The sequence below is a fragment of the Pan troglodytes genome, chromosome 3, assembly GCF_028858775.2.
Source record: "Pan troglodytes isolate AG18354 chromosome 3, NHGRI_mPanTro3-v2.0_pri, whole genome shotgun sequence".
In the NCBI taxonomy this organism is placed as follows: Eukaryota; Metazoa; Chordata; class Mammalia; order Primates; family Hominidae; genus Pan; species Pan troglodytes.
Window position 1 is genome coordinate 74,393,075 of NC_072401.2, and position 25,025 is coordinate 74,418,099.

The 25,025-nt window shown below is 37.2% G+C and overlaps 2 protein-coding genes across 23 annotated transcripts in view; one reads left to right on the top strand and one right to left on the bottom strand.

Moving 5' to 3' along the window:
• Nucleotides 1-25,025, top strand: part of CLOCK (clock circadian regulator) — a 119,016-nt gene that overhangs the window by 85,136 nt on the left and 8,855 nt on the right. For 20 of the 22 annotated variants that reach the window (XM_054683124.2, XM_001144028.7, XM_054683125.2 and 17 more), the window contains 13 exons: nucleotides 2,714-2,827; nucleotides 2,965-3,083; nucleotides 5,676-5,758; nucleotides 5,971-6,077; nucleotides 8,149-8,296; nucleotides 8,849-8,924; nucleotides 11,752-11,893; nucleotides 12,458-12,558; nucleotides 13,085-13,174; nucleotides 17,017-17,169; nucleotides 17,917-18,126; nucleotides 19,178-19,380; nucleotides 23,254-23,512. In XM_054683124.2, coding sequence (XP_054539099.1) covers nucleotides 2,714-2,827; nucleotides 2,965-3,083; nucleotides 5,676-5,758; nucleotides 5,971-6,077; nucleotides 8,149-8,296; nucleotides 8,849-8,924; nucleotides 11,752-11,893; nucleotides 12,458-12,558; nucleotides 13,085-13,174; nucleotides 17,017-17,169; nucleotides 17,917-18,126; nucleotides 19,178-19,380; nucleotides 23,254-23,512 — 1,805 coding nt within the window. The remainder of the gene's footprint in view (nucleotides 1-2,713; nucleotides 2,828-2,964; nucleotides 3,084-5,675; nucleotides 5,759-5,970; nucleotides 6,078-8,148; nucleotides 8,297-8,848; nucleotides 8,925-11,751; nucleotides 11,894-12,457; nucleotides 12,559-13,084; nucleotides 13,175-17,016; nucleotides 17,170-17,916; nucleotides 18,127-19,177; nucleotides 19,381-23,253; nucleotides 23,513-25,025) is intronic. The other 2 variants (XM_054683128.2, XM_063809632.1) reach the window with 2 other exon arrangements.
• TMEM165 (transmembrane protein 165) overlaps nucleotides 8,581-25,025 on the bottom strand; it is a 57,117-nt gene continuing 40,672 nt past the window's right edge. The window contains exon 6 of the mRNA XM_016951719.4: nucleotides 8,581-9,745. Within this exon, the coding sequence (XP_016807208.1) occupies nucleotides 9,678-9,745 (68 nt within the window). The 3' untranslated portion in view covers nucleotides 8,581-9,677. The remainder of the gene's footprint in view (nucleotides 9,746-25,025) is intronic.

The window sequence follows — 25,025 nt, forward strand, 5'->3', positions numbered from 1 at the left end:
CATTTTGGCCATAATGAAGTTGAGGTTGTACAGGTGGTAAAATTTGTGTCTAGAGAAAGAATGAGGACAGAATTATAAAGGGGCTAAGGAATTTGAGTTTTATTTTTTACAGAGTAGAGAGCCAGTGAAGGAGATTTGGGTAGTTTTGTTATCTGCAAAAAAAGGAAAAACAAAATCAGGTAAATAGTGGAAAGTTCATTTGGAGAAGGCTAGGAAGAAGACTTGCAGCGGTGGGTTGCCTACCCCAGGCTTACCTGGCTTCTGCTTCATAAAGAGACCCTGAGTCTGAGAGCTGAATAAGAGCCCTGGATTTCTCATCATAGTGGCTCAACTCAGGCTGTGCTCACCTGACCTGCAGATTTCCTACTATGCAAATCAAGTGATAGCTTTATGGAGTTACTCCTCAGTTTCATTCCTAGGGTTCAGTTAAACACAACCAGAGATCTTATGGATCAGACCATTCTGATGATCAAGCTGGCCATCCTGCCTGGTACAGTAACTATGACTACTTTTCCTGTAACAGCTGTTTTGCCTCATGGAGGTCCAGGTCTTCATTGCAATGAAAGCATCTTTCACCAGCATCTCTGGCCTAGAAAGAGCAGCAGTACCTTGCTTATAAAAGTTGCTGCCACTTTCGTCATCTGGTTTGGGAGATAAAAAAAATCACTCAGAAAATTTTGAAAAGGACCAGACTGGGAGACAAAAAGGAAAACCATATAATCCTAGCAATAAAAGTAAGGATGGGCTGAGCACAGTTGTTCACGCCTATAATCTCAGCACTTTGGGAGGCCAAGGCAGGCAGATCGCTTGAGCCCAGGAGTTCAAGACCAGCATGGGCAACATGGTGAAACACCGTCTATACAATAAAGAGACATAGAAAAATTGCCTGGGGTGTGGTGGCACATGTCTGTAGTTCCTGCTACTCAAGAGGCTGAGCTGGAGGATCACTTGAGCCCAGGAGGCAGAGGTTGCAGTGAGCTGAGATCATGTCACTGTAGTCCAGGCTGGGTGACAGAGTGAGACTTTGTTTCAAAAAAAAAGGAGAGGAAAGTATATGACTGTTAAGTGTGTAAACTCAATAGGACTTGATGTGGTAGGCTCAGGTGACCAAGTGACTAAGAATCATCAGTGGGGAAGGTTGAAGATAGATAGATTTTGAACTGATTAGGTTAGATGATAAAGCCATCTATGATGATAATAACCGAAGAATATAAGCTTGAAGTAGTGAGCAAAGAAAGGTGTTACTAGTCCTTGAGTGCGGAAATAATACCATGAAAGTAATTACAAGTCTAAGAGTAATAGGCAAGACTGAATCAGAGTGGCAGAATGTGGAGGCATAATGAATACATATTTCGGTTACCTAGATGCAAGGTAATTTGCAACTGCACTAAATTGGCAGGCTTCCTTGGTGAAATAAGTAGCAGGTCTTGATGACAAGATTAGGTTTGGGACTTGTGATGGGAAGAGAAGAGACCAAATTGATACGGTTTCTAACTTGGGAAATAAGCATACATAGACGAAGGGAGCTTGAAAGAAAGATAAATTCACTTTCAAGTATTTTGAATTTAAGTTACTTGATGGGACAATCAAGTTCGAATGTCCTGAAAGCAAATGATAGGTAACTTTGTCTCACGTAAAATGCTAGAGTTGGAGAGAGAGATTTAGGATCAGAAGAACCTTTGTGAAAACCCCTAGTATGAAAATGGATTAGCAGAAGAGATAGGAATAGTCAGTAAGGTAGGAAGGTAAGTTTATGCTGTGGGAATGACAAAGGATGACTTTTAAGAAGTGGAAATGAAAAATCATTGAAGTTAACAATACAAATGTTAGTAATCTTGAGAAGAATAATTGCTGTAGAGGTGTAAGTCACAGTGTGTGAAGTTAAGGGAAATGAATATATGGAAGATGGAGCCCATAATGAAAAGGAAGGAGATCTATAATACCAAATAATTAGTGAAACTCCTTTATTTCAGATGGAAGACGTGAGCAAATTTAAAAGTAGATAGTAAGGACCCTTGGCCAGGTGCAGTGGCTCTCGCCTATAATCCCACCACTTTGGGAGGTTGAGGCAGGAGGATCGCTTGAGCCTAGAAGCTTGCAACCAGCCTGGGCAACATAGTGAGACCCCATTTCTACAAAAAATTAAAAATTAGCCAGGCATGGTGGCTCACACCTGTAGTCTTGGGTACTTGGGAGGCTGAGGCAGGGGGCTCACTTGAGCCCAGGAGTTCAATGCCACAGTGAGCAGTGATCATGCCACTGCACTCCAGCCTGGGTGACAAATCAAGACCCTGTCTCAAAAAAAAGAAGAAAGTAAGGACCCAAAGGTGTAGATGCTAAAGGAATAAGGAACAGTGATGTGGCCCGGGTCCTAGAGAAAATAGGAAAGACTATAAATGGTAGAGATGGAAGGATTAGCTTTAGAATGTGAAGCAAAACTTTCCTTTGAAAGTGAGTAAAGAATGAAAAGGATGAGTAGATAAAAATAGGGAAACATTAAGTTGTTTGCACCAGAAAATCTATTTTTTCTATTAAAGACAAAGTGAGATCCTCTCCTGAAGGTACTCTACTTTTATGAACTAAATGTCATTGACGACTTCTGTTGGGGAAAATAATGGTTGTAAACTTACACAACTTTTATGATCTTACTTTATGTGGTATATCATTGTTTTATATCACAAATATGTGATTTTTAAAATCTCTTTTATTTCAGCAAAAAATCAGTTAGAATTCTGTTGTCATATGCTGCGAGGAACAATAGACCCAAAGGAGCCATCTACCTATGAATATGTAAAATTTATAGGAAATTTCAAATCTTTAAACAGTGGTGAGTTAAAATGCTTCTCTCACAATGTGTTTTAACTTGTTATTTTTCTATGCTCTTAAAGACATAGATGTTTGAATATCAGTGACAATTAGGTTTTGCTGGCATAACTGATGATACATATTTCCCTATTGTTTTAGTATCCTCTTCAGCACACAATGGTTTTGAAGGAACTATACAACGCACACATAGGCCATCTTATGAAGATAGAGTTTGTTTTGTAGCTACTGTCAGGTTAGCTACACCTCAGTTCATCAAGGTATGTTTTTAATTTTATTTCCCAAAGGGGATTTCAGTTCATATGCTGAGAACTGCCTGAAACTTCCTGCAGACATTGAGGTGGAATGGCTATGAGTCATTAAATATGCATGATAATATTTTTGAAACGACGAGTTATCAAGACACTCATTAAATTGTATAACTAATTTTTTAGTATATATCCTTTGCAGTTAACCAGTGATTATTATATATCAATATTGCCCTACTTTTGTGGAAGATTTTAGGATCCTTTTGTGTGTTGTTCATTATCTCTATTAAAAGGGAAAGTCCAAAAATCTAGGTTTTTGGAATCTTTATTTTTAGAAGGTCACTTTTAAATTTTTATTTGAAATGTACAAGTGGCTCTTTGCCACATATAACTTACCTTTTCAAATGTAAAATTAGGTATTTTATTTTTATTTCCTGGACCCAACAAACAGATGACAAGTAGGGAAGTGGGAAAGTGAAAGAGTTCAACCACTAGAAACTGACTGGAAAGAGGCAGCCAGGCTAAGATTTAAAATGTCGGCGGGGCCAGGCGAGGTGACTCATGCCTGTAATCCCAGCACTTTGGGAGAGCAAGGCGAGAGGATTGCCTGAGCCCAGTAGTTTGAGACCAGCCTGGGCAACGTGACAAGACCCCATCTCTACAAAAAATACAAAAAATTAGCCAGGCATGGTGTTACACACCTGTGGTCTCAGTTACTCAGGAGGCTGAGGTGGGAGGATCATTTGAGCCCAGGAGGTCGAGGCTGCAGTGAACTGTGTTTGCATTTTATTTTGAGACAGAGTCTGACTCTGTCTCAAATAAATTTGGGGGGACATCATAGTATAGGACAAAGTACTGAATTAATAGAAGATCTTAAGCCAGTCTTGCTTGGTTTGTTTTGATCTTATGAAATAATAGTTGTTAACATTTGAGTGCTTACTACATGCTGTGTATTTTATATGCGTTATCTCATTAATTCTTATGACAACCCTATAAGTTAGATGCCATTACGATCCCTCATTTTACATTATAAGGAAACAGAGGCTTAGGGAAGTTAAGTTACTTGCCCAAAGTCTCAGCTATTAGTGATGAAACTGGGACTTGATTCTGTTAATTAATAATTGTTTTTTTCTCAAAGCCCAAGCTCTCAACTATTACAGAGTGCTGCAGGTCATTCAGGGACACAGAGGCAGGATGGAATACATTGTTTAGTATGACTAGAGTCTAGGGTTAGTGTGTGGAGGGGGAAGAGAGAGTGGGAGGTAAGGCTAGAAAAGTAATCAGAAACCAGAAATAAAATTTGTTTCTTTCTTGTTTATTTCTCCATGCTGAAGAGAGTTTAGCACAAGGAACCACTGAAGGTTTTTTAGCAGGGAAGTCGTATAATATTTGAGTATTGGTAAGGTAATTGTGGCCCTAGAAGAGAAGATGAGTTGAAGGACAGGGAGACTGGTGAACACTGTAGCAAATCAGTGATGGCAGGGGTCTAAACCAATGCACTCAAGATGGATGAGATAGAATTGATTTTTAAAATACTTAGATGAAATGGAAAAGATTTAGTAATGGCCACTTAGATGATGAAAGGTAAAAATGAAAGAGTATGGTTTTTTAACTATCAGATTTCTAGACACTGGCCACTACACATGTATAGAATAATACGGAAAATTGTGTGATTGGGTGTGAGGAGTAAAGCAATTAGTTTATTTTAGGACATATTGAATTTGAGATGTATGAGGACATTCAGATATTTGGAAATATGGAACTGTAATTCAGGAGAGAGGTCTGAATTTTGAATAAGCGTTTATAGGCATGTGTGAATGGAAAATGTGTAGAGTGAGAAGTACCCACCCAAAAGCTTGCATCTAAAGGTTATTTATTACCACATTCTTTAGTACTGGAAAATTAAAATATATTAACTTGTTTAGAAGGGCCTGCATTTTGGCTTATGCCTAGAATCCCAGCACTTTGGGAGGCTGTGGTGGGCAGGTTGCTTGAGCCCAGGAGTTGAAGACCAGCCTAGACAACATAGAACCCCACCTCTACAAATAAAAATACAAAAATTAGCCGAGCGTGGTGGTGCATCCCTATAGTCCCAGCTACTTGGGAAGCTGAGGCAGGAGGATCGCTTGAGCCTAGGATGTTGAGGCTGCAGTGAACTGAGATCACACCACTGTACTTCAGGCTGAGTGACAGAGTGAGACCCTGTGTCAAACAAAGAAATAGGTAAATATATACATACATAGAAACAACTAACTTGTTTAGGAAAAGTTATCTAGTAATGACTATTTATTTATGTATTTATTTAACCTCCACCTCCTGGGTTCAAGTGATTCTCCTGCCTCAGCCTGCCGAATAGCTGGGATTACAGGTGCCCGCCACCGTGCCCTGCTATTTTTTGTATTTTTAGTAGAAATCGGGTTTCACCATGTTGGCCAGGCTGGTCTCAAACTCCTGACCTAAGTGATTTGCCCACCTCAGCCTCCCAAAGTGCTGGGATTACAGGTGTGAGCCACTGCACCTGGCCATGACTTATTTTTATATGTAGCAATATTTAATATTCTTAAGGACACAAAGTATTTATAAATTTTAATTATTTATTTGTAGGAAATGTGCACTGTTGAAGAACCCAATGAAGAGTTTACATCTAGACATAGTTTAGAATGGAAGTTTCTGTTTCTAGATCACAGGTAATTCCATTTTTAAATTCCATGAAAAGGTAATAGTCATGTTATATAATTCTTGAAATTAATGGATCAAGGGCAAACTTTTTTTTGAATTAGGACTTTGAAACCTGTTCCCATTTTTTGAAAAATAAAGCCCCCCCCAAAGTTTATTTCTAGTTGAAATATTTCTTATTATGGAAAAACTTATAATAATGATTGTTTTCTGTGTAATTTAGGGCACCACCCATAATAGGGTATTTGCCATTTGAAGTTCTGGGAACATCAGGCTATGATTACTATCATGTGGATGACCTAGAAAATTTGGCAAAATGTCATGAGCACTGTAAGTAGATTTTAACATTTCTGGTGATAATAACTGTTTTTATAAGCAGAAGTCCTGTCCTGAAATGATAGTTAGTAAGACACAGATTTATAATCATTTTCATATTTTTGAAATATGCTAAAAGATTTTGCTTTATGTATATAACCAGTGTAGTAGGAATCATAGATCAAGTTTAAATTAAACTTGTTCCTATTTTTATAATAAGTAGAATTTTATAATATTGCATCTAATACACCTTGTTCTGAAGCACGTGAGCTCTATATCTGGAGTAAGAGAAGTAGATTCCTTTGAAAATTGTAATACTTCAAACTTTTGGAGTATTGTTTCCTAAATTTTGATTTTGAGGCATGTGAATCTTCAGGAGCTAGGTACATGTCTGGAAAATCTGTCTTAGAAAGCTCATAGTAAGTGCTTGGTGTTATCTGCTTATTATTGTTGTTAGAGCAGGAGCATTATCATCCTTTGTGCCAGGCACTGTTCTAAACACTTTACATCTATTATCTTCATTATTCTCCATCACAGTTCTAAAAGGTAGATACTATTATTATCTTCATGAGTAAGCTGAGAACACAGTAAGGCTAAGTAATTCACCCATAATTTCATAGCTCATTGGTGGCAGAGACAGGATTGGAGCCTAGGCCTACTCTTTTTATCACATGTATTTATTTTAGAAGTTTGTTTTAATGATGAGGTTTGCCTTAATGATATGTTTTATTTGCTTCTCTGATCCTCCTCCCAGATGCTTACCATCTTGAGTGTTCACTAAAGCTTAACTAGATATTTTAGACCTTTTCATGACGTTTTATGCTGCTGTTATAAACCTCACTGTATGAAAATGAAGCAGGTTGTATAATAGCATTAACTCTATGGAAAATTTTCAGAGTAAAGTCATTTCAGCACAAAAGATGTGGGCATTAAGCACCATGATGTTGTCTAAAGAGCTGATACCTCTATTAACTAGCTGGGTAACTTTGGACAGCAAGTTTGTTTGTAGACCTTGATTTCCTCCTTAGAGAGTGAGAGGCGGTGGTGGCGGGGTTGGGGGGTTGGGGGACAGATTGAGAGATTCTTGACTAGCATTTCCTAAGGTTTGTTCCACCGAATGTTGGTCCATAAAAAAAGACTTTATAGTCAAGGAAGATGGGGAAACACTTCATAATCCCTCAGAGAATCTGCACATGCATTAGCATACTCTAGGTTTTGAGAAAACTGAAGACACCTATTTAACAAAAAGTTTCCCAAATTAATTTAACTACAAACCCTTTTTTTTGGGGGGGGGGTGGGGATGGAGTCCTGCTTTGTCACCCAGGCTGGAGTGCAGTGGCGTGTCTCAGCTCACTGCAGCCTCCACCTCCCGGGTTCAAGTGATTCTCTTGCCTCAGCCTCGTGAGTAGCTGGGATTACAGGCACGTACCACCATGCCTGGCTAATTTTTGTATTTTCAGTAGAGATGGGGTTTCACTATGTCAGCCAGGGTGGTCTCAAACTCCTGACCTCAAGTGATCCTCCCACCTCTGCTTCCCAAAGTACTGAGATTACAGGCGTGAGCCACCACACCTGGCCCAAAACCCATTTTTTTGTTTAATATCTGTTAAAACGCTTCAGAACTTAAAATCCACAGCACATGTTTTGGCAGTTACTGCACTCAGTTACTTCAGACTCAGTTACTTTGATTTTGGTTAGTTAAGGTTTAAAATTAAATGCTTCAAAGATTCTGTGCCTGCCAGAGTAGTTAGGAGAAAAAACTCAGGGGTGATTATTTATTGTTATTACCCTCTGTATATCTAGGCAGGAGGAAGTCAGCAGTGTGAATTCTTAAGTATTAATTGTGTATGGAAAGATTGTAAGATCAGCAGTGACTAGCTGTGAATTGGGCACTGTAGATCTGATAATTGCTTGGGACCTTAAACTAGCTCTAAAGAATAACATTTTCATATTGACATATATGTTATCAAAAGGCCAGAAAAATAATAGTATGTGTAAACTTAAATGTAAATGATAGCTTTTGGTTAAAAAACAATCTTTATATAATATGAATTAAAGAAAAAATATTTCTCTATTTTCCTTTTAGTAATGCAATATGGGAAAGGCAAATCATGTTATTATAGGTTCCTGACTAAGGGGCAACAGTGGATTTGGCTTCAGACTCATTATTATATCACTTACCATCAGTGGAATTCAAGGCCAGAGTTTATTGTTTGTACTCACACTGTAGTAAGGTAATAATTCTTTTAGAGAATTTCTGAATTATTATAACATCCTATGATGATTTTGGCAATGTAACTTTTATGCGTAAGTTGTTAAAGAACTACAAAGTGCTCTTTTCTCAATTGCTGATAGATCCTTTCAATATATTATTAAATTTACTTATAGGCATTATATATAAATATAATATAGGAATGATATAGATATATAAGTCTTGATATAAATTTTGTGCTTTACAGCAGAAGTTGTTACTGTCATTTATGTAGTAGTGTCAGTCATGTAAAAGGAAAACTGTAGGTAGATAAGCATACACTTCCTTTATTTATTTTTCTTAATTTAAGTATTGTGTGGTTATGGATCGTTTACAGCAGTGTATGAAACTTTAAGATACCTAGAAAAATGCAAGTTAAATTAAGACATTATAGGTATATTTTAGGTTTGTGTAGCACATAGCAAATAGTCTAGATGAACAGATGAGACACGTAACAACACTGAATAGTTACAGCTGTGCAGTATTTTAAACGAATGACCAAACACTAAAATTTGATTATTTTTTCCGTTTGTAGTTATGCAGAAGTTAGGGCTGAAAGACGACGAGAACTTGGCATTGAAGAGTCTCTTCCTGAGACAGCTGCTGACAAAGTATGTTTCTTATAATTAAAAAAAATTATTTTTAATTTCTCCCCAATAAAAGATGAAACTCAATAATTAATAGGAAAACTATTTTTCAAAAATACTTTATTTCCTCACTTATAACAGGGATGTGATTATACTTTACTACTTATTTTTAATTTAATATTTTAGAGTCTCACCTGCCTCTAAAAAAGAAAATTGGATGAGAGACGTGTCTGATCTCAGATTAAAACTACCATTTATTCCCAGTGATGTACTAGTCTCTGGCTAGGTTATTTATATGAATTATGAAATATAATTTACACATCAGATATTTTTATCGGGTAGGTAATATCCCCACTTTGAAAATACTGAAATTGGGGTTTCAAGAGGGGAAAAAAAAATCTTCCCTAAAGACACTGGCTGGGAAATTATAGTCAGAATTGGAACTCTGGTTTCTTTTTTGTTATATCAGATCAGAAGTGTAGTATATTAGTTATCTATAGCTGTGTAACAACTTACTCCAAAATTTAGTGATATAAAACAACACACTTATTATCTCCTAGTTTGGTGAGTCAAGAGTCCAGGCACAGTTTAGCTGGACCCTCTACTTCAGATTCTTTCATGAGGCTGTAATCAAGGTGTTGGTGGGAGCCACAGTCATCTCAAAGTTCAACTGAGGTGGCATCTGTTTCCACCTCACTTAGTGGTTGCTGGCACACTTCAGTTCCTCATGGGCAGTTGGACTGAGGGCCTTGGTTTCTTGCTGGCTGAAGGCTATCCTCAGTTCCTTTCCAGGTGACCTTTTCCATCAGAGCAAGCATGCAAGATGAGCCAGGGAGAGAAACTACCTGCAAGATGGAAGTCACAGTCTTTTGTAACCTAATCACAGGATTGATACCTCACCACTTTTGTCTATTCTATGCATTATATAAGGAAATCAGTAGATCCAGCCCACACTCAAGATGGGAGGATTATGCAAGGGCATGAATATCAGGAGGCAGGAATTGTGAGCCATGTCAGAAATTGCCTACCACAGTATTTTTGGACCTGCAGAAAATAAGTAGAATGAAAAGAGTCAAAAATCTATATAAAACTTGAGTTAAATAGGCAGCATTCCAGGGGACAATATGGTAGATGTCATTCAGTCATTCAACAAATGTTATAAAGTACCTTCTACCCGGCATGGATCTAGATGCTAAGAATACAGCACTGAATAATGCAAACAACTTCCCTGCTTTCATGGATCCCACGTGAAAGAACTTTTCCAAAGAGGTTTTGTATGTTTAGAAGAAGAGGACATAGTTTGTTTTGGTAGAAGACATTATTTTCTGAGAAAAGTTCTTAAAATCTAGGGTTCCTTGATTAGGGGACCATTATGAAAACTGAAGTAATACAGAGATTAATTATCTTTCTTTTTCCCTTATGCAAAGATTCAATCCTAGTAAATCCTAAATTAGCCCTGTTTCCAAAATACACGCCAGCTATGTCTACTTTCCCACCATATTTACTGCCAGCATCATGATCCCCCTGGGGTTTAGGGACGAGGTCCTTCTGAGATATTTTTGAGAAACTTCAATGTGTGGATGGTTTCAAAATCGTGAATTTTGATGGGATCACCAAAGGGATGGGTGTGTCTTGGAGCACTCCAATATTAAGAGGTGATGGAGACAAGGAAGAATCAACAACAGGGGGGTAATAGCTAGTAAGTTAGGAATAAAACCAGGAAGTTACTTAGAAGACAAGAGTATCAGTGAGGAGTGAATGATCAGCTGTATCAGATTCAGCTGAAATAAGTTAAATTTTAGATGAGTGTTGAGAACTGAGCATTAACTTTAACATTTAATTCATTGGTGATCAATAAGAACAGATTTTGTGGAGTAGCAGTGTGGGTGAAAGCATGATTAGAGTTGGTTTAAAAGACAGTTTTCCAGGATGGGGGAATTAGGGACAGTGAATAGGGAGGGGTTTTGCTACAAAGAGAAGAGAAATGGGGCAGTGGTAGGAGGGGAAAGTGGGCTTAAAGGAATTTTTTGCCTTTTTTTTTTTTTTAAGTTGAGAGAAATAACAGCATGTTTGTACACTGATGAGAATGAGCTGATGGAGAAAGAAACACTGGTGACGGGAAAGATTAGTGTCGCTGTATGAAACTATGAAACTCTAGCTCCTGGGCTTAAGCAATTATCTTCTCAGCTTCCTGGGTAGTTGGCACCACAGGCATTCACCTGGCTTTCTCCCCTATGTTTTCTTGTAAGAGTTATGTAGTTTTAGCTGTTAACGTTTAGGTCTGTGATTCATTTTGAGTTAATGTTTTTTTTTTTTGAGATGGAGTCTCGCTCTTTTGCCCAGGCTGGAATGCAGTGGCAGGATCTCGGCTCACTACATCCTCCGCCTCCTCAGTTCAGGGAATTCTCCTGCCTCAGCCGCCCGAGTAGCTGGGATCACAAGGCATCTGCCATCATGCCTGGCTAATTTTTGTATTTTTGGTAGAGACGGGGTTTCACCCGTTGGCCAGGCTGGTCTCAAACTCCTGACCTCAGGTGATCTGCCTGCTTCAGCTTCCCAAAGTGCTGGGATTACAGGTGTAAGCCACCACACCTGGTCTTGAGTTAATTTTTGTATATGGTGTAAGATATTCCAACTTCATTCTTCTTCTGTTTCTTTAAATAGAAAATGAAGCCAAAACTTTCTGGCTATAACACATAAATTTTCATTTCTTTACATGTGTATGTACATACAGGTACTTTTGCCTTGTTATAGACAAAAACTGATTTTTTTGTTGTTGTTAACAGTATTGTGAATTTGAGATCTCTGAACTGAACCACAAGAAAACATTTATTTTACTCTGTCTCCATAGAGCCAAGATTCTGGGTCAGATAATCGTATAAACACAGTCAGTCTCAAGGAAGCATTGGAAAGGTTTGATCACAGCCCAACCCCTTCTGCCTCTTCTCGGAGTTCAAGAAAATCATCTCACACGGCCGTCTCAGACCCTTCCTGTGAGTACCCTTGCTTCAAAGCAGACTTCCTTTAAAGTAACTAACTAAACTTTTAGTTACTTATATCAGCATTTCTCATCAAACGCTTCTTTAAAATTATAAGTTTTTACATTTCTGAAATGTAGTAACCTTTCCAGTGAGTTAAAGGGACATTGCCCACTTTTAGCAAAGAATTAAGTTCTTCAAGTAGCCTATTAAAATTTTAATCATCCCTCAAAAAGATAGGCAACTATTTATTGTGTTTTTTACTGTAGGGCCAGTAAGTGTTCTTAGGTTTGCTTTTTGAAAGTTTTTTATTGTCTTCTCTTTTTGAAGACTTGTATAATTGTCATTAAATTAGTGACTTTTTGTATTTAAAATTTTCCTATTTCAACTATTTTCTTTGTGCTTATAAAAAGATAGAAGTAACTACATTGAATCATCTGTCATGGACTTCACTTTCATTGAATGGTTTGGAAAAATAATTCAAAAGCCATTTTTATTAACTGAAATACATTTTGAGATTAATCTTTAAAAACTATATTTTATAAAATACTAATGCTCTTCTGATTTTGTTGACTTCAGCAACACCAACCAAGATCCCGACGGATACGAGCACTCCGCCCAGGCAGCATTTACCAGCTCATGAGAAGATGGTGCAAAGAAGGTCATCATTTAGTAGTCAGGTAAGCTCTTTAGTGTATATTCTTCTGAATAAAGATTTATTAAGAGGGGAAAAATGATCTAAATCTTCAGAAATTCATCTATTTGTTACCCCTCTTTGTAAAGATCAAAATAGTTACTGATATGTGACACTTACTTAAGACTTCCTTTTCTTGTATGAAGTGGTTGTCATATGTATTGGTCCTTCTAATTATTTTTCAAGTAAAATGTTAGTTTTTTTTTTTTAATTGTGGAAAGCTCAAAATTGATAGCTGTTTTATGTCTAAGTTCAAATACCAATTGTCTTAAGTCTGGCCAACTTTTATTGAGAGCTTGTTCAAGGTACTGTAGGAAGTTCCTTGGAAAATAAAAGATAAATAGGGAACAGGCCTTTCCAATATAGATGGGAAGACATAGCTGTATTCAGCTAACAAAAGTGTGAGGCAAATGGTAAGTTTATTAATACGAATATCATATTGATATTTCTGCTGGAAGTACTCATGTATGGGAATGAGAATCACTTCAGTGTTATTTTTTATTTTGCTCTAGTCCATAAATTCCCAGTCTGTTGGTTCATCATTAACACAGCCAGTGATGTCTCAAGCTACAAATTTACCAATTCCACAAGGCATGTCCCAGGTATTTTTTGGTTTTTGTTTCAGTTGCGTATTTGAATATGATAAATTGCTTTTAAGCTAATGTAATTTTTTTAAAAATCCAGGCTTGCTGGCAAGCACCTGTAGCCACAGCTACTTGGGAGGCTGAGGTAGGAGCACACACACACACACAGACACACGCACACACACACGCACATATATAATTATAGTTACAGATGCAGTGAATCTTAACTGGGGTCATTTAGGATATCTGGGGACATTTTTGATTGTTGTAATGATTGTGGGGTATCACTGGCCCTTAGTGAGCATGGTCCAGGAATACTAAATATCTTTCAGGATGCATAAGAGTCTTGCACAACAAAGAATTGTCCTGCCTAATATGCCATAACACTCCCTCATTGAGGAACACTGTAGACGTAAAGATATTAAGGATGAAATGTAGCTGTTCATTTTGTTCCTCCTATGAATATTGGAAGAATTGAGTAACTTTATTTGTATACTCATTCTTTTGATATTTATTGAGTTCTTTGTGTGTAACAGGCATTGCAGATGCCGACAGTACAAATATATGAACTAAAAAACCATTACATCTAGAGGGAATGACAGATGCCTACAATACCATGCTATCTTGCCTGTGCTGAAAGTATGTAAGTTGATATGTAAGCAGATTGTGTGAATCCTTAATGCAACCTGAGGAAGTGAAGGAAAACTTTCTAGGAGAATTGTTTCTTGGCCTAAGTCCAGAAGGAGGCCTGAATGTGGAAAGTAGCCAAAAAAAAAGGGGGAGTAATTCCAAGAGTGATGCTGTTACTTTAGAGCCTAACTTCCCAACTTGTAATTTATGACTCTGTACTCATTCAGTGCCTCAAACACATGAAAAATACTATGGAGAAGTAGTATTTTTCTTCAACTTTTCTGTTTTGTTTGGCATTAAATATACCTTAACTTAGCAGGTCTTGATTTCAAGGAATGATCATTAATAATAGGTGAAAACAATATTTTTTAAAAATAGCTCCATCTTATATGGTTATTTAATTTAAGTCATACATATATGATAGGAGATACATACTTTCTATATTATTAGTTTTTTAATCTCAGGATTCTAAAGCATTTCTTAACATGTTATGGGGATATTTTCATGAAATAAAGGATATGTACTATGTCAAAAATGTTAGTAAGCATTCATGTCTCACATTTTGTTCACCAATAAAGCCAAATGCTTTGCCTCTTAGGTCTGTGGTTTTACTTCCTGTTATCCTACCTTCTGTGTTTGTTACTATTTTCTTTTGTACTTGATAGAAATCCTTTAAGTGCTATATTGCTATCAATATAATGCTTGTCCAAAGGTACAAATAACTTTAGTTATAATAAAATAACATTTGTATGACATAAATGTAACTTTTAAATTTTTTTTTGAGACGACGCCTCACCCTGTCACCCAGGCTGGAGTGCAGTGGCGCAATCTCGGCTTACTGCAACCTCTGCTTCCTGAGCTCAGGCGATCCCGCCTCAGTCTCCCGAGTAGCTGGGACTACAGGCACATGCCACCACACCTGGCTAGTTTTTATATTTTTAGTAGAGACAGGGTTTTGCCATGTTGCCCAGGCTGGTCTCAAACTCCTGGACTCAAGCATTCTGCCCACCTCGGCCTCCCAAAGTCCTGGGATTACAGCTGTGAGCCACCATGCCCGGCCATAATTATAACATTTTGACTAATATTTAAAAAAAAAACAAAAAAAAAAGCTTGAGGGAGTTGAGGTACTAAATTTTTAATATTTTCTCAACCACTTAATATATGATATGGTCTGGTTATTGTTAATTTCCGAAATCAAAGTTGTGTGCCCTGAAATGTAATTTAGTATCCCAAATACAAACTATTGAAGATAGAGTTAAAAAGCTTTGGATGGGAAGGACATTTCTCACTTTTACATACAGTTCACTGTAAGAGGCTACTTTAAGACAGATTTCCTTCCAATAAAGTGAAACTCTTTCTGCTCTTATACTGTATCATATACTGAAAATTCATGGGAATAATTAAAGAGCCTGTATAGACTTAAGAGATGAATCACCAAATGTGGGTAAATTATAAGCAGAAGAAAATAGGAGCTGCTCATGACTCAAGTAAAACAGAGAAATAAGATTGAAAATATAATTTTATTTTCATTCATGTATGCGTTTATTCATTCATACTTGCCTAGTCTTTAAAAGCCCATGTTCTATACTTATCTGAGGATAGTTTCCATTGAAGATAGAAGTGAAAATATTATTGGTTATCTGTCAGATTTTTGCAACTTTGGGTAATTCTACTCATGTACACATAGAGGGCATTCTAGGGATGACAGAAATTGATACAAATTAACTCCAGGTGCAGACTACTTTTTCCTTTGTTAAGGGGTAAAAATGAAGCTAAGAAGTTAAATAAGGCTGGGCACGGTGGCTTGTGGGAGGATTGCCTGAGCTCAGGAGTTCTACAACAGACTAGGCAACATAGTGAGACCCCATCTCTTAAAAAAAACATTAGCCGGGCATGGTGGCATATGCCTGTAGTCCCAGCCACTTGGGAGGCTGAAGTGGGAGGATTGCTTGAGCCTGGGTGGTTGAGGCTGCAATAAGCTGTGATCACACCACCGCATTCCAGCTTGGGTGACTCTGTCTCAAAAAAAAAAAAAAAAAAAAAAAAAAGTTAAATTTTTTTCCAGTAAGTGGTAGCCACAATATGAGCTCAGGTCTTGTAAATCCAGGGTGTATGTGTAATCAGTCAAGTATCCAGTCAGAAGCCAGAAGCATACCAGAAATTTGAACAGGAATAATATAAAAAATTATTAACTGGTAACACGGATTAACTCCTAAAAGAAGTAAAGAGAACCTAAAGAATATAGGAATAAAGCTGGGTGTGGTGGCTCATGCCTGTATTCTTAGCACTTTGGAAGGCCGAAGTAGGAGGACTTCTTGAGCCAATGAGTTCAAGACCAGCATGGGCAACATAGCAAGACCCTATTTCTACAAGAAAATACATTTTTATGTTAGCCAGGTGTGGTGGTGCATGCCTGTAGTCCCAGCCACTGGGGAGGCTGAGATGGGAGGAGCTCTTGAACCCAGAAAGTTAAGGCTGTAGAGAGCCATGATCGCACCACTGCTTTCCAGCCTGGGTGACAGAGTGAGATCCTGTCTCAAAAAAAAAAAAAAAAAAAAAAAAAAAAAAAAAAAAAAAAAAATATAGAAATAGCAGATGCAGAGAGCAACCACTAGCTGTAAGGTAGATGGAGAGTACCCAAGGAAGGAACATACTTAGAAGACTCCCCACAAGCTCCTAACCTCCTCTTCCCCCATGCCAGGCTAAGATGCAGATCTTCTTGGGGCAAATGTGGCTATAGCAACTGGATAATAGAGAAGTTCACTGACATGCCACAGATTAGAGGTAGAGAGCTGGAAGCCATCAGCTGGGGTACTGGTAAAGCTTGCAGGGAAGCTGCCCACTAGGATGTCATTGAGACTTGCTGGAAAGCCACCTGCCGGGGAGCTGACAAGGCTAACTGGGAAGCTTCCCGTTGGCACCCTGACATAAGAGCAAGAAGGAAAAGCACCAGAACCAGGAGTTGAGCACTTTCTTGGCAGTGTCCCTCCAGCACCACCTACTGATGTGGATAACTTTGTGCCTGCTGGCAAAGGAGAAATATTTTGAAGGTCCAGGTCCAATATTACAAAGCAGAGCAAAGATGGGTGGATTAGAAACTAAGGGACATAAGTAGTGAAGGATGTTATCATCCTTCACTCATGTTATACTGCTTACTTTTCATGTTGTGCAATTATAAGGAGTAAGTAATTCTAAAATATATTACACTTTTTCCGTACATGGTACTTCAGTTTCAGTTTTCAGCTCAATTAGGAGCCATGCAACATCTGAAAGACCAATTGGAACAACGGACACGCATGATAGAAGCAAATATTCATCGGCAACAAGAAGAACTAAGAAAAATTCAAGAACAACTTCAGATGGTCCATGGTCAGGGGCTGCAGGTAATTGTTATATTTGAATACAAACAAAGCATCCCATTCACATTTTGGATTTCTAGGAAAATTAACTTTTCTTAATTAAAAGTGAGATGCAAGAGATACGTTTTATCAATTCAGTTCAATAAATATTCACTGGTTACCTACTCAGTATGATTATACTTACAGTCTCTAAAGATAATTCATTTCTGAGGGTATTTCTGTCAACATCCTTGTTTCTCCAGTCATCTTTTTTTACCAGTCCAAATTTTAGTAAGTTTGAATCCATAATATAAAAATTGTATTTTACATAAAGTTTTAGGTACATCTTGGGTACAGAATTTATAAATCAATCATCAGTAATATTTTTATTAAGATACCAGTATGTATGATTCAAATTAGTCTTATATGACCAACCAGCAGGACCACTCTAGGAGACTATGACTTTGGTAAAGGGAAACTTGGAGTGAAAACTACTTCTGTCTGATGTTATAAATTACAAATGATAAGTGATACAGAGCTGTCAATCCACAGACTAACACTAGTTACACTTTTTCTAACAATTGGAAACATGATAAAATTAAGATAACTGAAAGATTGAATATAAAGTTTCATATTTTATTCACTACTTATTTATTGCTAATTCTTCAAAGTGACTTAGCCTTGTTACTTGCTTTTTAAACATACTTTGTGGCTTGATTTTGCCTTCTTTTTAATGCTCATTCTTCTTTTCAATCTACAAAGCTCATTTTAACATAATCTTTATTTTTAAAGATGTTTTTGCAACAATCAAATCCTGGGTTGAATTTTGGTTCCGTTCAACTTTCTTCTGGAAATTCATCTAACATCCAGCAACTTGCACCTATAAATATGCAAGGCCAAGTTGTTCCTACTAACCAGATTCAAAGTGGAATGAATACTGGACACATTGGCACAACTCAGCACATGATACAACAACAGACTTTACAGAGTACATCAACTCAGGTAATGTTACTGAGCACAGCGGGCTATGGAGTGATCAGTGGTTGGAAGGCACACTATTGCTGAAGCAGAAATAAAGCTCTAATGATAAAATATCATTTCAAAATTTAATAGTATTTAGAAAGTATAGTATTGAGAGTGATTAAAATATTTTGTGCAAATCATGTTAGTATCAAATATTTTCAGCTTTTTCTTTTCTTTTTTTTTTTTTGAGACGGAGTTTTGCTCCTGTTGCCCAGGCTGGAGTGCAATGGCGTGACCTTAGCTTACTGCAACCTCCGCCTCCTGGGTTGAAGCGATTCTCCTGCCTCAACCTCCCAAGTAGCTGGGATTATAGGCACCCACCACCATGCCAGGCTGATTTTCGTATTTTTAGTAGAGATGGGGTTTCACCATGTTGGCCTGGCTGATCTCGAACTCCTGACCTCAGGTGATCGCCCACCTCAGCCTCCCAAAGTGCTGGGATTACAGGTGTGAGCCACTGCGCCTGGCTGAGCTTTAAAATATGTCACAATCTGTTTAAAGATGTAGTCTAGTAGTTATACCAAGTTCTTGTAACTTAGACTATTTCTGTATGTTTAAAAGGTATGACTTGCTCAAGAGGCTGACCAGGAAGCCTGTTCCCATATGTGCAGAATAGACTGTTGGGGGAGGGGGCATAATGGTTTATTGAATATTCCAGAAAATGTTGGTAATTACTGTAGATCTGTGACTATAAATCCCAAGGATTTAAATGAAAAATAGAAAAATGCCCACTAATTAGTCATTCACTTTGGGCATTTAACAGAAATTCTTTGAGTATATTTTATATCATCTCTATTACAATCACACTCCTTTCTAAAGTCATAGCTTGCCTTCCAGCAAGATATTCAAGACTAATTCATTCTCAGTTACCACGAGTCATTCCTTTGTGGTTATATTTCCCCCAGAGTAATATATCCTGCTGCTTCTTTCTCTGTCATATTGTCATATTGTTAGAATGGTGAATTCTAGCATACTTCCCAAATAATTATTTTCAGTTAATCTGTCTATAAAATCTCTTTATTTTTAACAGAGTCAACAAAATGTACTGAGTGGGCACAGTCAGCAAACATCTCTACCCAGTCAGACACAGAGCACTCTTACAGCCCCACTGTATAACACTATGGTGATTTCTCAGCCTGCAGCCGGAAGCATGGTCCAGATTCCATCTAGTATGCCACAAAACAGCACCCAGAGTGCTGCAGTAACTACATTCACTCAGGACAGGCAGATAAGGTAGTTGTCATATTTCATTTGTTATTTTGAAAATTGTAAACCGATTGATTAGAAAACAATAATTTGATTTCTTAATCAAATTTTTTAATGTGATTTTAATGAGATGCTCACTGCAGCCAATGTTCTTAAATTTGAAATAAAAACACTGAATGTATTCATTGTTTAAAGACTTCATAATTAAAGGGTAACAACAAATTTTTTTTCTTGTCCAAAAATATGCTACAAAATATTATAGAATACAAATTCTACAGCACACTGTTAGAAAAGGTTTATGACAGGCTCTGTGTCACTGTGAAGCTTTTGTCTTTTCAATATAGATGCTAGAGAATTTCCATGTAGTAACAGTGGTTAGGGTAGCTTACCTTTTTTAAGTTTGTTAAATGCTCAAAATATATTATCTCAAATAGTCATTTATTAAAAGAAAATGTATATGAGGGCCTCCTTTTATTTCCCAGATAAGAAAAAAGTGAGTTTTCAGTAATTAGCCAAGGGATCTATAGCTAGTTAAGGTGATGAGGAAGGGAGCTCTGAACACAGACCTTGGTGTCTTCATTTCAGTGCTTGAGTGCTTAAGCATGTATTACAGGAAGGTTTTGTGGACTGCTCTGGAAAAGCAACCATCTATGACTTATTTTAGTGCACTGATCACCTGAGTAGTGCACATTCTATCCAATATGTAGTTTTTTATCCCTCACCCCCACCATCCTCCTCCAAAGTCTATTATATCACTCTGTATGCCTTTGCTGTACCCATAGCTTAGCTCCCACTTACAAGTGAGAATATATGGTGTTTGGTTTTCCATTCCTGAGTTACTTCACTTAGAATAATGGCCTCCAGCTCCATCCAAGTTGCTGCAAAATGCATTATTTTATTCTTTTTTTATGGCTGAGTAGTAGGCCATGGTGTATACATACCACATTTTCTTTCTCCACTCATTGGTTGATGGGCACTTAGGTTGATTCCATATCTTTGGAATTGTGAATTGTACTGCGATAGCCATATGTATGCAGGTGTCTTTTTGATACAGTGACTTCTTTTCCTTTGGGTAGATACCCAGTAGTGGGATTGCTGGATCAAATGGTAGATCTACTTTTAGTTCTTTGAGAAATCTCACGTTCCCACCAGCAGTGTGTAAGTGTTTTCACCACATCTGTGCCAACATTATTGTTTTTTGACTTTTTAGTAATGGCCAGTCTGGCTGGGTAAGGTGATATTTAATTGTGGTTTTGAGTTTCCCTGAACATCTAGTTTTTGAGGGGGACAGAAACCACATCTTAGCAAACATTTGAAGGCCTACCTAGATGAGTATGGCATCGTCCCTTCCCCAAGGGAAAGACCAAACTAGTAAAAGCAATAGAAAGATAAATCGGTATTGTTTGGTGTGATGAATACTTCAGAGGTCTTTAGAAAGGAGGAAGTGAGCAGTTTTTTGTTGTGTTTTGTTGTGTTTTGTTTTGTTTTTGTAAGCAGTTTCATGGGTTGAGGCAAGCAGGTGAATAAAGGTGTGGTCAGGAAAGCTTCACCAAGGCAGAGATACTTGCCCTGACTCTTCAAGACTTGAGCTTGGCTTTGGATGTGGGTGTGGCATGGAGTCTAGGGAGGCATTCTGGGCAGAGGGAGCCCAGAGTATACAAAGCTGCAGAAGTGTGAGTTACACGAAAGCAGATTAAAGAAAATATTCTTATCACATTTACCAGTGAGCCATGGGCTAATTCAGATATTAATTTAAGATTATGGAGAAATCAGCACTTAGTACTTCTGTGACTAAGTGTACTTTGTAAATATTACTTATTTCTTTGGACTTTTTTAATATGGACAATTTTAATTCTTTTTTGTTTTGCATTAAAGTATTTGGTTGTGTAGTATATAAAATAGAGTATTTTATTGTCAAGATCTGTACTAAGTGTAATATTGTTACATACTTTAAACAGTTTGTAAATACAGTTATGTCATGCCACATCTATGTTAGGGTCATATCTCACTGTAATGACCAATGTTATAAACTTCATCTCACAGAAAAGGCAAATGGAAATAATATTGTTCCACAAAGAAGCATCATTTTTTTGGGGTTATTGTTCTTTCATTTCAAAAAGCAAAAGGAAGCAGGGAAAGAGGGAAAAATTAATGAATTCTAGCACAGAGGACGCTATGCTGCGTTGATGAATTTATAAATTGAGAGGAGTTTTTATTCACTGTTAGAATGTCATTTGGTTTTGAATTAAATTTGTAAGCTACAATTTTGTGTAAATTTCTTCTATAAACCTAGAGTTTAAAAAATACATTATAATAGCTTTGTTTATTCATGAACTGTGTGCCAGTGTAGCAGATGAATCATGTGCCACATATATCTGACACCCCTAGTACCTAGTAATTTTATAAAAAGAAAAAGGTTTTTTTTTTATAGATTTAAAAAAATTTTTATTGTGGAAAAATACAAATGACATAAAAGTTACCATGTTAACCGTTTTAAAGTATACAGTTCATTGTCATTGAGTACGATTGTTACCATCTCCCCTAACCATTTCCAGAACTTTTTTCATCTTCCCAAACAGAAACTCCATACCCATTATACAAGTCCCCATTCTTCTCTCCCCAACCACCATTCTACTTTCTGTCCTTGTAAATTGGACTAGTCTAAGTACCTCATATAAATGGAATCATACAGTATTTGTCCTTTTGTGAATGGCTTATTTTACTTAGGATAATGTTCTCAGGGTTCATCCATGTTACAGCAATTGTCAGAATTTCTTTCCTTTTTAAGGCTAAGTAATATTCTACTCTACTATGTTTTGCTTATTCATTCCGTCTGTCAATGGAGTCTTGGGTTACTTCCACTTTTTGGCTCCTGTGAATAATGCTGCTTATGATTATGGGTGTACAAATATCTCTTTGAGTCCCTGCTTTCATTTTGGGGGGTTATATAAGCAGAAGTGGAATTCCTTCATATAGTAATCCTATAGTAAATTTTTTGAGGAACTGCATACTGTTTTCCATAGTGGCTGCACCATTTTTACATTCCCACCAGCACTGCACAAGGTTTCTCTACTTGCTTGCCAACACTGGTCATTTTCTATTGTTGTTTGTTTTTTATAATAGCCATCCTGATGGGTATAAAGTAGCCTCTTGTTGTGGTTTTGATTTGTATTTCCCTAATGATTAGTGATGTTAGCCATTTATGTATCTTCTTTGGAGAAGTGTTTGTTCAAGTTTGACCTTTGCCCATTTTTTTAATTGGGTTGATTGTTGTTGAGTTGAAGGAGCTCTTAGACATTCTGGTTACTAATCCCTTATCAGAAGGATGATATGCAGATATTTTCTCCCATCTGTGGGATGGGACAGTTACCTTTTTACTCTGTTGATAGTGCCCTTTGATTCACAAGATTTTTAATTTGATACAGTCCAGTTTATCTGTTTATCTGTTCTTTTGTTGCCTGTACTTTTGGTATCATATCCAAGAAATTATTGCTAATTCCAGCTGCTAATTATTGCTAAATCCAATGTCATGAAGCTTTTCCCCTATGTTTTCTTCTAAGAGTTTTATAGCATTAGCTCTTATGTTTTGGTCTTTGGTCCATTTCAAGTTAATCTTTGTCTATGATGTGAGGTAAGGATCTAACTTTATTCTTTTGAATGTGGATATCCAAAGACGTTTTGTATTTTTGTTACACATTGATCTTGCTGTATGAATTTTTTGTTTTACTGTTATACCAAAGGGAATCTTTTAAAATGAAACAAAGTAGGAATATACAGACCTTGAAAAACAAACTGGCAATGTCATTGGGTATTATCTTAGGTAAGTATTTACTCCACTGCGTTTTATGATGTATACCTTGTACTTTGGACTCCAATTTTTTTCCTTCTTTCTTCTAACAGATTTTCTCAAGGTCAACAACTTGTGACCAAATTAGTGACTGCTCCTGTAGCTTGTGGGGCAGTCATGGTACCTAGTACTATGCTTATGGGCCAGGTGGTGACTGCATATCCTACTTTTGCTACACAACAGCAACAGTCACAGACATTGTCAGTAACGCAGCAGCAGCAGCAGCAGCAGAGCTCCCAGGAACAGCAGCTCACTTCAGTTCAGCAACCGTCTCAGGCTCAGCTGACCCAGCCACCGCAACAATTTTTACAGGTAATTCTCCCCATGGGGAAGCTGCTTCAAACTCATTTACTTTCATGTAATGAAATTAAGCATTAAGTGAACAGATTTGTGAGTGATGTGAAAAATTCACAAAAGCTTATTGTACAGTTTAAATCTCTACAAAGATAGAAAGCTTGTTCTGGTTGGCGATTTTTTTTCTTCCCTTGCTCAGTCGTTGGAAGACTTTAGACGTGCCATTGGGCATACCCAGTTATCAGAACTGCTGGATAGAGTGAGTGGCCTACTTCCTGCCCACCTGTTTTCTCAGTCTCTGGCTAGAGTTTCTGGAACTTAAGCAAACACCTCTTTCCTCCTTTTTCTAGCCAACCATAAACTCTGCTCTGTACAGAGCAGGGATTTCTTTTTACTAGTATAGGTGTTACCTTAAATTATTTTGTTGAATTCAATCTTATTATAATTTTTAAGTTGTAAATTAATATCAGAGGAGAAATACCATGGAGGTGTAGTATATCTATGAGCTAAGTATATGTATAGCTAAGAACTTGGGCTGTAAAGTCTAGCTGCCTTGGGGTTGAGTCACTGCTGCACCACGTACTGCGTGACCTTTGGCAGGTTGCTTACCCTTGGTAAACGTCACGTGTAAAGTGGAGGTCATAATAATTGATACCTCATGGATTAATAATGCTTGTAAATCACTGAATATAAGACAAGGCACATGGCTAGCTGTTATTTGTGACCGCTATATTGACAAATGTAATAGACACTTGGATTAGCCAAAATATAGACACAGATATCATGTAGTGAATCAGACAGGCTCTCCTTATCTATAGGATACAGAAGAAAGTCACTAGGCAAGATCCTCAGCAGAGAAATGTACAAAACCCTTATCTGGACCTCAGGATCCTCACTAGAAATCTACCTTTTCCCCTTCTGGCCTAGCTGGAGCAATTTTGAATGTAGGCTAGTCTGTATGTGTACTAGAGACCACTTCATCTAGGCCGGGCACTTATCATCAATTTCTGGGTTATATAACATGTGATGTGATTATTGTACTCTATATTCAGGCATAAATATAGTCTTAATTTGTCACCCTTTGTGTCCTGGTCCAAATATAATCCTTGTCTTTGTGATGTAGAAAACTAAAACAGGCTAGTTGCCTAAATATCTGAGAGTCATACAGTCTTTTAGACCTTAAGCCTATGCTGCAGACATAACTGGGGTAGCTACTATTACAAATAAAGAAATAACAACAATTTAAAACAAGTTCTAAATTATTATGTAGGGAAAATGTATCCAATGAGAATTAAGCATAAGCTAAAAAAAGGAGAGGACCTGCCTTAACATCTCAGTCTTCTAAGTATGTCAAGGAACAAAGGCCCTTAAAAGAATAAACATTCTCAAAAAAAAAAAAAAAAAAAGGCATCCCAAAGACATAGGACCCACAGAGAAATAAGATAGGCAATACCCCTCATAAATACACTTGTATGTAGGTAATAAATACACAATTTGGCTTTTCTAAATTATGTAATACCTAGTTTTAAAA